This window comes from Rhincodon typus, chromosome 11 (genome assembly GCF_021869965.1).
Source record: "Rhincodon typus isolate 14 chromosome 11, sRhiTyp1.1, whole genome shotgun sequence".
Lineage (NCBI taxonomy): Eukaryota > Metazoa > Chordata > Chondrichthyes > Orectolobiformes > Rhincodontidae > Rhincodon > Rhincodon typus.
The window spans coordinates 50498846-50517959 of NC_063342.1; the positions used below are offsets into that span (position 1 = coordinate 50498846).

Here is a 19114-nt window from a genome sequence, read left to right on the forward strand (position 1 = left end):
GGCGGCATGATGGCTCAGTGGTTAGAACTCCTGCTTCACAGCACCAGGGAGCCGGGTTCAATTCCACCTGTCTGTGTGGAGTTGGCACATTCTCCTTGATTGAGTGAGTTTCCTTTGGGTGTTCCAGTTTTCTTCCATAGTTCAAAGATGTGCAGATTAAGTGGATTGATCATGCTAAATTGCCTATAGGGTCCAGGGATGTTTACACCAGGTGCATTAGCCTGGAAACTGCAGGGTTACAGGGATAGGGGAGGGGGTGATGGGTCAGTGTGGGATGCTCTTCAGAGGGTCAGTGTGGACTCAATGGGCCAAATGGCTTACTTCCACACTGTAGGGATTCTACAATTCTTTGAATTTATTTAGAAATCCATGCTGGCTCTTCCTAATCAACCCATTTTTCTTTCTAGAAGCATCCCCCTCCACTGAAGTTAAACATATTAGTCTGCAATTGCTGTGATTACATGGGGTCCCTGATTTATGAATGTCTAAATTATGAACGCTTGTACTTACGACCATGATCCCACGCAGAAGTGTGTTGCATGAATTTTTAAAGACCCAACAGATGGATACTTATTTGTACTTACGAAAGACTTTTTTGTATCATCTTATGCTGTGTTCCAACTTGCATACAAAGTGAGTTGCAACAGTCTCAAGAACAGAGCCTGTTTGCAACCTGGGGAACTGCCTGTTTTCTTACAGCCTTTTTGCACAAGGGCATGATGCTTCAGTTCTCCAGTCTTATGCCACCTTCCCTGAAAACCTAGGGAATGCTGAAAGATTATGGCCAGTGTCTTTGCATGTATCTCATTGGGACCTATAATTTATTCGTGCTGCTACATTTTAGTTCTTATGCATCTTTTATACAATCCCTCTAGAAATCTAGTTTGTCCTTCCGAGTGGGGAGAAATCGATAGAAGTTGTCAATAAGCTTATAATACAATTCACTGAGCCTGTGGTAACTGCATCTTTACGTACCACTACTTTATCACATTGCCCTAACTTAGCTTCATTACTGTCTAGCTCACTCTTGATGGTGGAGCAGATTTTTCTACTCTTCACACTGGAACTTGATGACCCTCGGTGGACGATGCTGAGTGGCATAGTTGAAGTGGGGTAGAGGAATGCTGTCATTCTGATCATCTGTTGTAGCTTACAGTTGAGTGGTTCAGTGTGATCGTGAATGAATCTGGGTTGGATCCATTGATGCACACTTTGTTAGTCTACCTTAAAGGAGTAAATTTCCACTTTCAGATTAGCATTATAGAGATTTCTTTCAGAAAATAACATTTTGGAAGTCTAATAGGAGTGCTTGAAATGTGACAATTTGCTAAGAGTGGTAAAATGGTGAGTCATTTAGACCTGTGGTTCTCAAATTGCCCCGCCGCTTCCATTTCTTTGTAGCAATTTCTGGCCTGTTATTGACTAATCACAGCAATCAAATTCTGTAAATTTTTCACAGTCTCCGCCATTGTTGTATTAAGCACTCGGCCAAATGAGAGAAAGCAAACTTTGGTCTTTTTTTCAGTCAGTAATTCCATTGTTCCTAAACTTTACAACAATGAGATATTCACTCACCAAAAAAGAGGGAAAAAAGGGAGGAGTTACTTTGCACAATGCAACTACAGGTCAGCATTAGAGAGATGATGGATAAGTCACCAGTTGCATTTTTATCTTTTGCAACTAGTTAGAAAGAACTATAGGAAGGCACAGGTATTTTAATTTCATGTAGGAGGAAGGAAGAAATTATATATGGCTGTTCTCTTCCACTGTGTAGTTCACTCATGGCACTTCTATAATCAATTGAACAATATGGGACACTTGCTGAAAAAATATAGTGTGAACCTTTAGTGATCCATTTATTATGAAATTTGTGTAAATTAGAGTCTCTGTTTTTAACAAATTCTGCTGTAAGAGCATGATGCTCCTTGTTATTATCCTTTCAATGTTCTTGTGACAGTGCTTGATTACAGAAATGAGCAGATCAATAAGTCAAATGGCCAATTGAGTCTATTTGGAAAATCTGCTGCAAGATCCAGTAAATTAGTTGACATTCATTGTGAAAACCTGTCAAATATAAAAACTCGTTTGAACCTGAAATTGCTATCTTCCCCCTTTACTTTCTTTCTTCCACCCTGCACTTTTTGGAAAGGGATTGAGAGCTGAAAGAATCATTCTTGCAAAAGAAACTATGTTATCAGTCCTGATGCAATATTTGGAAGAAAGTTTTTCTCAACATTCAGCTTTATTTCTCTTTTGTTATATGTCTAACTCAGCATTTGCAATTTTCTGACTACTTAGTCTTGTTTGCGTGGCTGGGGGTGGAACTCTGACTTCTATTTGGGAATACAACCTGTTAGAACTGAATCGCCTGATGAACTCCTGATAACAGGGGTCTTAGCAGAAATGTGTTAAGCTACGGATGTTGCTTTTCCTGTCTAGTCTCAAAACTGAGGTGAATTTCTAAGGTTCCACCATAGCCTCCGTAGAAGCTTTATGGAAACACTTGCGTAGAAGCTGTCATTGGCCAGGTTTCTCAACTGTCTCCACCTGAAGTCTGCTGGAGTTCCTTCAGGCGATGCGAAAAACCTGCAGAAATTCCAAACAAAAATGCCAGTGAGACCAAGCAGGGTCGTGGACACCAGAATTATGTAAGGAGAGGGTGTGATTTAGGTCCAAAATAAATTGAAAGTTACCATTGCTTTAGGAAATGTGTTCAATATGGGTGATATGTAAGGGGCCAGATTAACATGATAGATCGTGTTCTCCAAAGTTATCATTAACCAGAGATGATTAATAAATAAATCTGACTTCAGAGCTTTTTCTGAGGGGCCCTGAATGCTGAGCAGATAGAGAATTTACATCACACAATGAAAGTCGTCAAAATACTTTTTTCATCCAAAATAAAATCCTGTCAGTTTGTCAAATTTTCATAAATGATTCTGGAGCTTTCTTGTTAACAGCTTTTTTAAAAATAGTGTACCTTAAATACTGTGCTACATTTTCATGTATTATTTAACCTGTAGATGGAGATTAATTTTGATCTGTACACCATTATTGTTGAATAAAATTATGCACCTTTTGAAGAAGTCTTGGGACTGGTGGCGATCTCCATTACAGTGTAAGCTGGAGTTAGGCAGTGCTTGTCAATCCTGGGAATTCTACTTGCTGCATAATGAATAAGGGGCAGACTTATCAAAGGAGACTTGGTCTCTTTGTGAGCACGATGCAGTTGTTGGAAGAAAGCCTGAAATTCAACAAGTGGCATTTGAGTCGTACATTGATGAAGAAAACTTTATCTCATTCATACTTTTCACCGTCTTTCCTCGTTTTACAGGGATGGCTAATTTGTGAAGAGCAAACTTGCCAGAATCGCACTCGTCACCTTCCACTAAACTTTTCTCGAAATGGTCCAATGTGCCAAGCTTGTACAAAGGCTACACTTAAACCAGAGGTAACAAATTTTGCAATTATGTTATTGAGTAGTTAACTTTTTTTTCTTGAGGTGCCATTAATGATCTATATTTTCTGTAATATGTGAGGTATCAGTCAATAAGTAATTTAAATGCTCTGGTATTTGATGATTAGAATGCAGAAATTTACAGTACCAAGTATATTAGTATACAAATCTGTATAACAATAGCCAAGCTCGCTCTATAACAGCTATTCATTTAGTCTACTCTCCCACCTTTCATTAATAAGCCATTTACATCTTTGCAAATATTTTCTGAATATTAACTGTGGAAAATATTCCATGAACTAACAAATCTCAAAGTATAAGAAATTCCAAGTATTTTCTTCATTATTTTGATGATTGTGACATTTACTGACTTGCTAGCCAATCAAAAGTTATGCCCTGTTGTCTTCTAATTCTTCATAATTAGAATGCCTGATCTGATCCTTTACTGCATGGTGCACAAAGATGCACAGATTCTAATCTCTCCACATATCTAAGCACTTGAACACAGATAGTGTACTAATTAACCTCTCGTTGTATACAACATAATGGGGTACATCTATGCTGTGTCCCTGGCAGCCTCTTAAAACAAAACGCTAAGCTCATTAAAACCTCATTAAATCGGGGCTCTGTGCATGTTCCAGAGAACTTTTGGTGCCTGGTAACATTTTATTTTTCTCATTGCTGGAGGCTCCCTACCCTCCCATTCACACAAGCACAGCATAAATGATGCACTGGTACTCAATAGGATACGCTGTAGATGGAAGGGCAAGTTGCAAGGGGGTTACAAACAGTTTACAGGGAACTGTTGATCGGTTAAATGAATGGGGTGATAAAAGTTGACAAATGGAGTGTAAAGTGGGCAAATGTGAAGTTGTTAATTTTGGAAGGGAGAACAAAAGAACTGTATTATTTAAATGGAGAATAGCTGCAAACAAAAGGATTTGGGGGTACTTGTGCATGAAATAAAGAAAGCTGGCACACAGGCACAGCAAGTAATCAGGAAGGCTAACGGAATGTTAGCCCTTATTTCAAAAATAGGGAAGTTTAACTGCAACTGCTCCAGGTGCTGGTGAGACCACTTCTGGAATACTGTAAGCAGTTTTTATCTCATTAATTGAGGAAAGATGTGGTGTCATTGAAGGCAGTTCAGAAAAAGATACACTTGGATAATCCCCGATATGGAGAAATTGTTTCAGAAGCAAAGTTTAAACATCAGCAATATCAGTGAGTTGACTCTCTGTAGGGACATAAAACAGATGACAGATACCCTGTTTGCCTAACAAGAGCAATACATTGCATTTTCATTTGCAGCTGCTTTTGAGGGGAGATTTGCCGTTGAGACAACTATGAATGAAACCTAGGATGATGGGATGTTATTTCACTAACTCTTTGTTAATTATAATTTTAAATCTCCTGCCGCTTTGAGTGCATCTTACTTATTCTTTCAACAGACAAATTAGTCGACCAAATTTGAATCTTTGGTCTCCATTTTTCTCTTCAAAAACTCGAACACAGCTCTACTTTTAGAAGCTGCCTCTGTGATCACAGTTTTGCACCAGATATTACCGTTTTTGATTTCCGTGTCAGCAGACACTCCTGTGAGTGGACTTTACACCCACGTAGTTTGGATGGGCACATGTTGCCGCCAAGTTAAATCACGGCATTTTCCATATATTATTGTAGAGTAGAAAGAATAAATGTGAAGGATATTTACAAGCTACTTAGCCAACCAGAAACGTGAGTATCGTTAATCACTTAGCCTAACAAATAGAACATCTCTAATGTTCTATCTCTATGTTCTGATATTTTTCAGCTCTTTTGTGAAGTTCTATGTCTCTTTAAGTTTATTGTAGCTATTAATTGCTTCAGTGTATTTAAACATTTCACTTAATTTTCTAAATCGAGTTACTATATGCTTATTTGTCAAAGAAAATCTTTAAAAGTTACCTCAATGAAGGAAACTGTCAGCATTGGCTCCTAGGAAAGCAGAGGTTAAAGGGGGACATCTCACTAGTCAGGAGCCATGCCCTATCCATTGCAGCATCCATTTTTCTAGAAAATTTTAGGGAGCCTAGCTTGCATGGAGAGGAGAAGCTAATAATGTCAATTCATATGACAATATATTGAGACATATTAGGTGCCCCGCTGGACCTTGAGCTGAATTGTAAACTCCACATTTACTTAATCAAATTACTGAACTTAATCTCTAGTTTCACCCATGTATACTTCCTGCTCATTGCCAATGTCACTGAAATTCTCATGCACATTCTTGTCACCTCTTTCCTTGTTCTTCTCCTACCATCCACATTATGTAAACTCTGATGATTCCCACAGACCGTAAGATATGGGAGTAGATTTAGGCCATTTTGTCCATTTGAGTCTGTTCCACCATTCAATTGCACCTCCTCCATGATAATCCTCAACACTGGTGTCCCACAAGGATGCGTTCTCAGTCCCCTATCATACTCCATTTATGCACACAACTGTGTAGCCAAATTCTGAACGAACACCATCTACAGGTTTGCCGCCGACACCATCATGGTAGGACAGATATCAAACAACGATGAGTCAGAATACAGAAAGGAGATAGAGGACCTGGTGACGTGGTGCCGTGATAACCTCTCTCTCAACATCGGCAAAACAAAAGAACTGACTTTTGACTTCAGGAAGAAAGGAGGATGACACATCCCTATCTACATCAATGGAGCTGAGATGGAGGGGGTCGAGTTCATAGGAGTGACGATAATTGACAATCTGTCCTGGACTTCCCATGTAGATGCGACTGTCAAGAAGGCACAACAACGCCTCTTCCTCAAGTGGCTTAGGAAATTTGGCATGTCCATAAGGACCCTCACCAACTTTTACAGATGCACCACAAAAGCATTTCATCCAGATGCATAACAGCCTGGTATGGAACTGCCCTGCCCAGGACTGTGAGAAACTACAGATTTTTTTTGTATACACAGTCCAGACCATCATGGAAGCCAACCTTCCATCCATGGAATCCATTCACACTTCTCATTGCTGTGGAAAGGCTGCCAACATCATTAAAGAACCCTGCCATCCTGGTCATGCTCTCTTCCAACCTCTTCTGTCAGGCAGAAGATACAGAAGCTTGAACGCACTCTCAAACGAGTTGAAGAACAGCTTCTTCCCTGCCATGATTAGACTGATGAATGGACTGTCTAACTTCAAATAATGTCGATCTTGCTTTGCACACCTCCTGTGCAGCAATAACCTTGTATGCCTTGCGGTGTTTTAGCACCCTATTATTGTATATCCTTGTCCACTATAAACTGCCTGTACTGCTCGCGCAACAAAGCTTTTCACTGTACTTAGGTACATGTGACTACAACAAATTAAATCAAATCATTTTTCTCAACCTCATTTTCCTCCCTTCTCTGGTAATCCTTGACCCGCTTACAAATGAAGAACCTATCTATCTCTGTCTTAAATACACTTGTTGGCTTGGCCTCCACAGTCGTCTGCAGCAATGAGTTACACAGATTCACCACCCTCTGGCTGAAGAAATTCCTTCTCATCTCAGTTTTAAAGAGTGGTGCCTTCATTTCTGAGGCTGTGCCCTCAGGCCTTGGTCTTTCCGATTAATGAAAACATCTTTTCACATCCACCCTATCCAGGCTTCTCACCATGCTAAAAGTTTCATCAGATCCTCCCTCATTCTTCTGAACTCCAAGTACAGACCCAGAGTCCTCAAATGCTGTCGGTATGACAAGCCCTTCATACCTAGGAACATTCTTGTAAACTTCCTCTGGACCCTGTCCAATGTTAACGTGTATTTTCTTCGATACGGGGACCAAAACTGCTCATAATATTCCAAATATGGTCCTTTACAGCCTCAGTAGTACATCCCTGCTCTTGTGTTCTAGCCCTTTTGAAATAAATGCGAACATTGCATTTGCCTTCCTAACTGCCAACTGAAACTGCATGTTAATCTTAGGAGAATCCTGAACTGGCACCCCCAAGTCCCTTTGTCTTTCAGCTTTCTGAAGCCTTTCCCCATTTAGAAAATAGACAATGCCTCTATTCTTCGTACCAAAGTGCATAATCTCACACTTTCCTTCATTGTATTCCATCTGCCACTTTGCTGATTTGCCTAGCATGTCCAAGTCCTTCTGTAGCTTCTCTGCTTCCTCAACGCTACCTGACCCGCCACCTATCTTTGTGTCACCTGCAAACTTAGCAACAATGCCGTAAATGCCTTCGTCTAAATTGTTAATATATAATGTGAATAATTGTGGTCCCAGCACTGACCCCTGCAGAATTTCACTAGTCACCGATTGCCATCATGAAAAAAGACCCCTCTATCCCTACTTTGTGCCTTCTGCCAGTCAGAATCCTCTGTCCATGCTAGTACCTTGCCCCTAACACCATGGGCTCTGATCTTATTTAGCAGTCTCCTTTGTGCCACCTTGTCAAAAGCCTTCTGGAAATCCAAATAGATCATGTCCACAGGCTGTCCTTTGTCTAATTTGTTCATGACCTCCTGAAAGAATTCTAACAGATTTGTCAGGTATGATCTCCCTTGATGAAGCCATGTAGACTCTGCCCTATTTTAACATGCACATGCAATCTCATCCTTAAAAATGGGCTCTAAAATCTTACCAACAACCAAAGTTAGGCTAACTGGCCTGTTTCTGCCTTCCTCCTTCCTTAAACAGGGTTGCTCTATTAGCCATTTTCCAGTCATCTCGGACCCTCCCTGACTCCAATAATTCCTGCAAGATCACCACCAATACCTTGACATTCTCCTCTGCTATCTCCTTCAGAATCATGAGGTGTAGCCTATCTGGTGTGGGTGACTTATTCACCTTTAGATCTTTCAGCTTCCCTAGCACCTTCTCCTTGGTGATTGCCTGTACTCTCGCCTCTGCTTCCCCCTGCCAATAATATCTGAACCTTTTGGTTTTCATGGCTTCCTTCTTTTCTACTTTGCAGACTATTCTTGCCTAAGTTATGGTGAGTAGTTACGGTTCTCCACCTGCAATCAACAAACATATAGAATTGGACCCCATATATAAACCCATACAAATCAAAACCGGAAATTACACAACTCACCATAACGGACCAAACAGTATAAATTCCAAGCGGACTAGAATAACATCACTTCATCGGAGACTCCACCGATGATGTCGCCTGGCATGGTGACGAAACGTCTGAACGAGAACAAGCCAGCTCAGCGAGCAAGTCAACCACCTCATCTAGAGAAGATATTTCTACTGTTAGATCTCAACTGATAGTAATACAGGACAAGTCTCAGAATGAATTCTAGCTCGATAGACCAGAAGTTTTATTTTTGCGATTTGATTACCTTGGTGGTCAGTTACTGAACATATTCACTAGAGGCTGTCAATGTACTTGCAATAAAGTAAAATCAAAATTTATTGCACACAAATGGAAACACTGACTATTACATTATGCAAGAACTCATTGAACAGATTATAAATATCAGGCGTTAATATTCAACACTTTTACTGTCCCCAAAAAACTTACAGATACTCAAACTTCAGTGAAGGATCACCCTGTTTCCAATTTGAAATTCTTTGTTCAGTGGACGTGACTCTAATTGATTTCTATTCTGGCAAATGTCTATGTTTACTTGATGCTATTTAATTAATGACTCTTCCTAAGACCCTTAAACTACTAACAAAGCTTGCTTATTTCTTGGCATGGGTTATTTAAGTTCCTGGCTCACCACATTATGTTTCCAGAGCTTTTCTCTTAATATACTTGGGACTTCTTTTCACTTTTTCTGACTACAATACCGTGCTGCTGTAGTTAGTTCTTTTTTTACCTCAGTGAACGACTTGCCTCTCACTCCAAAAGAAGTGCAACACATGCACTGACCTACTGGGTGATTCTGTCTTTCTAAAAGGACTGGTTTCTATTTGTGTTTTCTGGTGTTATATGACACATGACTGCTATACAACAGCTTATTTCGCTTATCTCTGTCCTACTCTTGTTCCCAAAGCACTGACCTATTCACCTCCATGCTTTTAAAAAGCCGAATTTAAATACATTTTTTTAAAAATCCAGACAAATTATTACCACTCTCAGAACTCAAAAATGAAACTAAAACTATGCCTCCCCTTTTCAATACACACAATAGAGATTTATTATTAGGTATTTGCGGAAACCCAAATTTCCAAGTAGTAACATTATATCATGAACATTCATCATACTACTCACAGGGGGAGTCCAGGACAGGACCAAAGAAATGAGAAAGTCACTAATAGGAAAATCGGAGAACCTTTTTTTTAATCCAGGGAAAGGTTAGCATTTAGAACTGGCTACTGCAAAAAGTGGTTCAGTTCAAACTCAGATACATTTAAGTGGAAACTAGAGAAACAGAGGAAGAATAATGGAATAGAGGGGTTTAGAATGGAGTTGAAGAAGAAGGGCTTGGCAGACTTCTATTGAGTTTAGATATCAGCTTGGACTTGTATCAAAAGAGCTGTTTCTGTGCCTAGGTATCTGTGATTCTGTCCATGCCCTTGTAACTGATCATGCTTAGTGCCCAGCTAGGATCTACATTTGGATCTGGAGGAACACAGCCAGCCAGGCAGTATCAGAGGAGCAGGAAAGTTGATGTTTTGGGTCGGGACCCTTCTTCAGAAAAGGGTCCTTCTGCAGAAGGGTCCCGACCCGAAATGTCAGCTTTTCTGTTCCTCTAATGCTGCCTGGCCTGCTGTGTTCCTCCAGCTCCATACTGTGTTATCTCTGACTCCAGCATCTGCAGTTCTTGCTCTCTCTCAGATATACATTTGATAGATTTGAATCTACTGCCATTTTAGACACCCTTTCGTTAATTCAAGTTGGCATGGGTGTTGACTTTTAATGGTCATGTTCTATGAATTTTGAATTATTCAGGTTGTCCAAAGCACCTTACAACCAATGAAGTACTTTTGAAGTATAGCCACATTTTCCATGTGAAGAAATGCAGCAGCCAATCTATTCACAGCAAGCTCCTAGAAGCAGCAATGTAATGCGAATGGGCAATCTGTGATTTTGATTGGAGGATAAATCTTGGTCAGGAAACCAAAGATGTTTCTCTTTCTCTTCAATGAAATTGTGCACTGGGATTTTTACGTCTGCCTGGGAGTATAGATGGGTGGCTTTTGTAAATTATTGAATTGAAAAGCTATAGTCTATGGAATGTTAACTCCAGTGGTTCAGAAAATCTGTAGAGTGTCTTCAGGTAAACACTTCTATAAGATCTGTGATGTCAACTTGAAATGCTTATCTTTTCAGACTGCTGAAAAATCAGGAAATGCTGCTTCATAATCATTCTTAATCGGCATTGTGGTAAAACTATTTTAAAACAAAAACTGATGGGTAACAACAAAAAGAAATCCACAGTGGTTTTGAAATGTTATTTCTTCAATGGGCTTTAGTTCAAGCAAAGTGGAATGTGTCTAGAGAAGTCTATGTTCAGGTGGGGTAGCTGGAAGTTGAAATCAGCCTGGCCTTTGGTTTCAGGTTCTCTGGTTGTACACAAGCTTGCTGCATTCTCAGCTGTGCTGGTGATAGCAATATTCACCACAGAAATGAGCATGTTAGTGTCTAAGTTCAAGTAGGTTTGAAATTGGGCATGCAGATTTTGTATGACTCTGCTTCACGCTTAGACTCACTCTGTGCTTGCTCGTTGTAGTACAAGCTTGGCAGTTCTTAGAACAGGAAATTGAGTGATAAGGTGTAGAAGAAGATTGGATAGTCAAGAAATTAGGTGACATGCTGCACGAACACCAGAAAATTGGGTACGTTTCCAGTTGTGGAAAATCAGTGTGCTGTGGAAAAAGAAAGTATTGGAGTAGGTCATTGGCCCCTGGAAACTATGCTGACATTTGGTAAGCAAAAGAGAAAGTGCTTGAATCTCTGGAGTAGGAATTGAATCCATAAATCTTGACTGGTATGAGAATGATTCCAACTGAGCTATTTAAAGGTTCCTGTTTCCATACTCTGGAAACACTGATGTCCATAAAATTGAGTTTACTTTCTTCCTCTGTCGTGGCAATATATTGTTCTCCCAATAAAAAACATGCCAAAGTAAAAGGTGACGCTCAAAATTTCTTTCATTAACTCATGAAATTTTATTTTTTTAATGTTATCTTAATTGAAGCAACGTCAGTCATTCTTATGAAACTTTCCATTGTTGCTCTCAATTAAAAATTCTAGTACATACCCATTTTAAAATTTGCATATCCTCTTCTGTTACTTGTGTTTTTGTCCTCCTTGATCTGACGATGAGTCAGGACAAGAGCTCCCTAGGAACCATTCTTCCACATGGTGTTTGCAATTCAAACCTATATTTAATAAAGTCCTTCTGGTGATTGTTCTGTTGCAGAACAATATTTTGTTTGTTCTAGGAGCAGTCTATATCAAGGACAAGACAAGTGATCTGCTGCATGTGATTGAGGAGGAAGAAGCATTGGGCTGTTCTGGTATTGATCTTTGCAAGTGTTGTTCGTTCAGTTTTTCACACTCCTGTGCTATCAGTATCACCAATGCCATGCTAAATTCGATTCAGTTCACTCCCTGTGATATCAAGCAATGGTTGATACTATGGTCTCTGGCAACATTCTTGCACTAGTACTGGAACAATGAAGAAGTAGCCATAACAGTTAGGGGCAACGAGGTTTAGAGAGGAAATTTCAGACCTTCAGATATTGGTAGATAAAGTTATGACTATTAATAAGGAATAATTAAAATCATAGGCGTTTAAGAAGCCAGAGTTAAAGAAATGCAGATATTCAGAGGCCAGCGAGACTGGAGGGTTCTACAGATAGGGGAGGGGCAACGCCATGAAGTGGTTTTAAAGTAAGTTTGAGGATGTCATAAAATCGAGGCATTGACCAACTTGGAGGCAGTGTAGATGTCAGGTGAGCGCAGTGGTGAACAGCATTTGGTGAAAGTTAGACACGGGGTAGCAGACATTTGGATGACCTCCAGTTTAGAGCAACTGTTCCAGTACAGCTACAGCACTGGGAGCTCTGTGACAATGTGGAAAATTGTCAGTTTGACCACATAAAGCAGGCCAAATCCAAAAAACGTTAATGATGTCTCATCGAATTATACTCAATCTCTCGCAAAGTGCTGGAAGGTGTCATTGACAGTGCCCCCAATTGGCACTTAAACAACAGTAACCAAATGTCACAGTAATTTGGTTTCTGCCGAGGCCATTGGTCTTGACCTCATGACAATCGTTGTTCAAACATGGGCAGAAGTGCTGGTTTCAAGAGGTAAGTAAAATGTAAAAGGCTTTGCAATCAAGCAGCATGAATATATGTGGCATCAACGGGCCCTTGCAACCCTGAAGTCAACAGAAGTTGTCAGAAAACTCTCCATTGGTTGGAGTCACAGGATTAAATAAGGTGGCTGTGATCTCAGTCCAAGGTATTGTGATAAGGGGATGTGATGGCCTAGTGGCATTATTGCTGGACTGTTAATTCAGAGACCCAGATAATGTACTGGGGACTTGGATTCGAATGCTGCATGGAATTTGAATTCAATTTTTTTTTTTAAATCTGGAGTTGAATCTTATGATGACCATGAATACATTGTCAATTGTTGGGGAAAAACCCATCTGGTTCACTAATGTCCTTAAGGGAAGGAAACTTAACTGTTCTGACCTACATGTGACTCCAGACCCACAGCAATGTGGTTGACTGTTAATTGCCCTCTGGGCAATTAGGGGTGGGCAATAAATGCTGTCTGGTCAGCAACACCCTCATCCCACGAATGAATAAAGAAAAGTGATGATCAGAATAGTCTCCTCACTTCAGCATTCCTTTAATTCTCAGTGAAAACTCCATTGCCCAGCTACAAATCCATCCCTCTTCTTGGTAACTGTGCTTGAATCAGAGTGTTCATCTTCCAGATTGGCACCATGATTAAGACCGATCCAATTCCATGTCCGCACATGAGCGAGCTAACCCTCTGCCCGACCTCATCAGTGAAACTCCACTCTCTTTTTGTTATCTCTACATTGAACTATTTCGACATACTGCTGGCTGTCCTCTAAACTTGAGGTCATCCAAATGTCTGCTACCCCGTGTCTAACTTTCACCAAATGCTGTTCACCACTGCGCTCACCTGACATCTACACTGCCTCCAAGTTGGTCAATGCCTCGATTTTATGACATCCTCAAACTTGTTTTAAAACCACTTCATGGCTTTGCCCTTCCCCTATCTGTAGAACCCTCCAGTCTCACTGGCCTCTGAATATCTGCATTTCTTTAACTCTGGCTTCTTAAACGCCTATGATTTTAATTATTCCTTATTAATAGTCATAACTTTATCTACCAATATCTGAAGGTCTGAAATTTCCTCTCTAAACCTCTTTGCCTCTAACTGTCTTTCATCCTTTATGATACTCCTTAAAACCTTCTTTTTTGATATTAGCCCAAATCTGTGGGTACCTAGAAATCTGAGGCAGGAATAAGCCACTAAGTCCTGTTGAGTCTGCTCCATTTTTCAGTATGGTCAGGACTGATCTTCTGTCTTATCAGCATACTCCCACTTCCTCCCTATACTGCTTGATGCCTTTTAAATCTAAAAAAATTATCTCTCTCTCTCTCTCTGTCTGTCTCTCTCTCTTGAGAGAGAATGTATTCAGCAACTTGGCCTCAGTAGTCTTCTGCAGTAGAGTATGTCACAGATTCACTACCCTTTAAGTGAAGAAATTTGTCCTCATCTTACCTTAAATAGTCTAACCTGTATCCTGAGATTGTGACTGTGTGTTCTAGACTCCCAACCCAGGGAAAACCACTATTTAATCTATCCAGCCATGTTAGAATTTTACGTTTCAACCAGATCCTCTTTCATCCTTTTGAAGTCTAGTGAACACAGTCCTAATTGAACCAATCTCTCCTCACAGGACAGTCTTGCCATCTCTTTTATCTGCCTACTGAACCTTCCCTCCACTTCATCTATGGCACTGTAATAAATGGCTTGGTGTTAAAATTTGCTTCAAGATGCTCTCGTGAAGCACCATGGAACACTTTATTACACTGAAACTACTGTATAAATACAAGTCCACAATAAACAGAACAAAGCCAACTAAATTACTTTTGAAGCTTGAAGCCTGTTTGGAGGTGTACCTGGCACTAATGTTGTGGTTGCTGGAGGTCAAACCTCAGAATCCTAGAATGTCACTGCAGGTGCTTCATATGGCACTGTCCTTGGCACAACTATCTTCAGTTGATCCCTTCCTTCATAAGGTCAGATATGGGGATGTTCACTGGTGATAGCATAATATTCAGCACCATTCAGAACTCCTCATTCTAAAGCAGTCTGTGGCCAAATTCAGCAAGACCAGGGTATCATTCAGGCTGGGGCTGGTAAGGGTCAAATAACATTCATGCCACCCAAGTGCTAGGCAGTGTCCATCTACAACATAGAATCCCGACAGTGTGGAAACGGGCCATTCGGCCCAACAAGTCCACACTGACCCTCTGCAGAGCATCACACACAGACCCATTCCCCTACCCGATATTTCCAACATGGCCCTCTATAACCTACACATCCCTGGACACTATGGGGCAATTTAGCATAACCAATCCACCTGACCTGCATATCTGTGGACTGTGGGAGGAAACTGGAGCACCTGAAGGAAACCATAGCAGACACCGGGAGAACGTGCAAACTCCACACAGGCAGTTGGCCGAGGGTGGAATTGAACCCAGATCCCTGGTGCTGTCAGGCAGCAGTGGTACCTACTGAGTCACTTTGCTGCCCCTAATCTCCCCTTGACATTTAATGGTATTACCATCACAGATCCCCACTGTTAACATCTTAGGGTTTACCATTGACCAGAGGCTGTGCTGGACTAGCTATGCAAATGCTGTGGCTAAAAGGTCTGAAGCTAGGAATTCTGTAGTTAGTAACTCACCTGCCTAAATATTGTCCACTATCTACAAGGCACAAATCAGGAGTGTGATGAGAAACAGGAGTAGGCATAGACCATCAATCCCTCAACCCTCCCTGCCAGTTGTAAATATCATGGCTGATCTCAGGCCTCAACTCCACTTCCATACCAGCTCACCATAGCCTTCGATATTTCAAAATTTTATCTACAACCTCTTTAAATACTTCCAGAGATCTAGCCTCCACAATCTCCAGGGCAGAAAATTCCAGGCATTCACTACCCTCTGGGAGAAGAAGTTTCTTTCCCTCTCCGTTTTAAGTAAGTGAACTTTTATTCTGTAATGATATCTCCTAGTTGGTGATTCACCCAGTAGTGGAAACATCACCTCAACAAACCACGTCAGAGTCTTGTATATTTCAGTAAAATCACTCATCAAACTCTAAACTTCTAAACTCTAATGAATAAAGGCCTAACCTGTTTAGCTAGTCTCAACTCCTTCATCCAAGCAATCAACCTACTGAATCTCTTTTGAGCTGCCTCTATTGCCAGTGCATTTTTAAATATGGGGACTGATCCTGTCAGCAGTACTCCAGTTGTGACCAAGAAAAACACCCTGTACAGTTCTAGAAAGACTTCCCTTTTTATAACACCAACCACTTAGCAATAAAAGCTGAAATGCTATTTTTCATTTGAATTACTTGCTGCACCTGCATGTTAATTTTTGGTGTCTCATGCATAAAACACCCAGATTCTTCGATGCTCCACATTTTTGGAGTCTCTCTGCATTTAAATGACAGTCTGCACTTTAGCAATGAGAATCAAAGTGCAGTGCTTCAGACTTTTCTGCATTACCCCATCTGCCAAGTTTCTAACCAGTTACTCTGTCTATATCCCCTTGCATATTCCTTGAGCCCTCATCATAACCCACCAATTTTTGTATTATTGGCAAATTTGGGTACATTGCACTCTGCGCCCCCTCAAACATTAACATAGATAGTAAATTCTTGAAACCAAGGACTGATCCTTGTGGCTCGCCACTAGTTACTTCCATCCTGAAAAAGGCCAATTGATCCTGACTCTCTTGTCTTCTGTGTGTTAGCTAATTTTCAATCCATGCTCAAAGATTACCCCCAATACTGTGAGCTCCTTTCTTGTGCAATCTCCGTTTTTGTAGCACCTTATCAAATTCAAATACACTGCATCTACTGGTTCCCCTTTATAAACTCAGCTTGTTATATTGTCAAAGAACTCTAACAAAGTTCCTTTTCACAAATCCATTTTGACTCAGTTTGTTGGAAAAACTCCCTTCTGAAGAAGGGTCGCTGGATCCGAAACGTTAATTCTGCTTTTTGTCTACAGATGCTGTCAGACCTGCTGAGTTTTACCAGCAATATCATTTTTTTGTTTCTGATTTTCAGCATCTGCAGTTCTTTTGTCTTTTTGTTGACTCAGTTAGCATTCAGCTTTTCTAAATTTCCTGCTATTTTTTCTTAAATAATGGGCTCTAGCATTTTTCCAATAACAGATGTTAGGCTAACTAACCTGTAGTTTCTTGCTTTCTGTCACCCTCACTAGAACTGGAGTGTCACATGGGCAGTTTTCCGATCTGGGAGAAAGTCTTGGAATCCAATGAATTCTAATATACTTTAAACAATGCCTCCACTATCTCTGCAGCTGTTTACTTTGAAACTTTTACATTCAGGCCATCATATCCTGGTGATTTGTCTACCTTCATTTGCTTGAAAAATATTTTGTCCCTCATGAAAGACTGTTACAAGATCTTTCCTCCCTTTAGTACCTTGCTTAACAGATACCTTTTGGATGTTTTTAGTGTTTTCCATTCTAAAGATCGATACAAAATATTAGTTTAAATGGTGTACCATTTTCCTGTTTCCCAATATGAATTCCCCAGTTGCACCATCCAATGATCTCTCACTCATTTTAGCTACTCTCTTTTTATATTCCGGTACAGTTTGTTTTTATATTTCTTGTCAAGTTACCTTCATAATCAATTATCTCCCTCTTTATCACCTTTTTGGGCACCTACTGCTGGTTCCTTTTGAAAAAAAAATGTTATCAATTCTCTGGTTTGCCATTAATCTTCGCCACCGTGCATGTCTTAGTGTTTGAAAAGATACACTTCTTAATCACTTTTGAAATCCATGGTTGGTTCATCCTTCTTGTGGAATGGAATAAACTTTTACTAAGAATTATGAAATATCAGCATTCTGTCTGGCCCTGCTGATTCTCTTTTTTCCCAGCTCACTTCTGACAACTCATCTTTCAGTCCTCTGTAATTGCCTTTGTTTACGTTTTGGACACTGTTTTTAGAACTGCGTTGCTCTCCCTCAAATGAAATTTGAAATCCTATAATGTTGCGATTGCTATTCCCTAGAGGGCACTTAAACAATAGATCTGTTAATAATCCTACCTCACTGCAAATTACTAGATCTAAAATAGCTTCTTCCTGGGTAGGTTCTGCAATGTACTGCCCTAAGAAACTCGACAAGATGGAATACTGTGTCTCTATCTGGATGAGTGCAACTCCAAAAGCACTTAAAATTGACATCATCCAGGACTGATGGCAGGTAGATTACTTGGCACCACTTCCACAAACATTCACTCCCTCCACCACTGACACTCAGTAGCAGCAGTGTGTACTATCCACAGTATGCATTGTAATACCTCACGAAAGACCCCTTAGACAGCACCTGCCAAACTGGTGACCTCCACTTCCTGGAAGATCCAAGGCAGAAGACAAATGGGAATACCATCAGCTACATATTCCTCTACAAGCTATGCACCATCTTAACTTTGAATTAAGTCATCATCCCTTCATTGTTGCTGGGCCAAAATCATGGAACTCTCTACCTGATAGAATTTTAAGAGTACTCTCCTGCCCTCAACGTCATGAAGGTGGCTCACCACCACCACCTTCTGTGCCTTGACGGATGTGCAATAAATGCCAGGAACGTACACGTCCCATGAACAAGGCATCAAAACAATTCAAGTTGCAAAACTAAACGGTGTGGGCTACCAATTGCACAAATTTATATCGGAGTACAGTGAAGGATGTGTATTCTGGCAGAATTGCATTGAAGTCTCTTTGATATTGCACTGACTATTTATCAATTTCATGGGGCATTCCTTTGCAAGAATTACTAATGGATTATGGAGGACAATGAATTGAGTAAAATTCTTTAGTTAGTGACATTCGTTTTCCATTTCCTTAGTATATCATCTTCAGCTTGTACTGCTGTGTTCTCTCCCTCTTTCCTCAGTGATTTTTGAATTGAGCTCCCAGGATTAGAGACTTGTATCTAAGTGGAGCTGTGGCTTATCCACTCCGGTTGGATTGATCTTCAGACTATCTTGTCAAGAAAAATGCACTGAGCTTTGCATTCTTGTCATTTATTAATGTTACCTAGTAAAGTAATACACCTGGCTTCCTATTTTAGCAGTCAGGCATAATTTCATTTGTTCCAAAGGCACTGAATATGAGCCATTCCAGGCAGCATATACACTGTGTTTGTGTTAATTTTGCCATCCTTGTGTGTATGTACCTCGTGGAAATCGATGGAAACCTCGACAATGGACAGTGTTCCTTTGGGATTTGTTTTTGTTCGTTACTTTGCTAAATTTGCTTGAGCGGAGTAAGCAGATATAAGATAAAATAAACACTATGACATCTCAACACAACTAGTCTTTCTTTTTGTTTGCTTATTGGACGTGAGTTCAGTTATGTTTTGCCCCTTGGTCCTTCATCTAAC

At 40.3% G+C, this 19114-nt stretch overlaps 1 protein-coding gene across 1 annotated transcript in view; it reads left to right on the forward strand.

Annotated features, from left to right (window-relative positions):
* pola1 (polymerase (DNA directed), alpha 1) overlaps positions 1-19114 on the forward strand; it is a 260671-nt gene that overhangs the window by 189169 nt on the left and 52388 nt on the right. The window contains exon 35 of the mRNA XM_020532950.2: positions 3335-3451. Within this exon, the coding sequence (XP_020388539.2) occupies positions 3335-3451 (117 nt within the window). The remainder of the gene's footprint in view (positions 1-3334; positions 3452-19114) is intronic.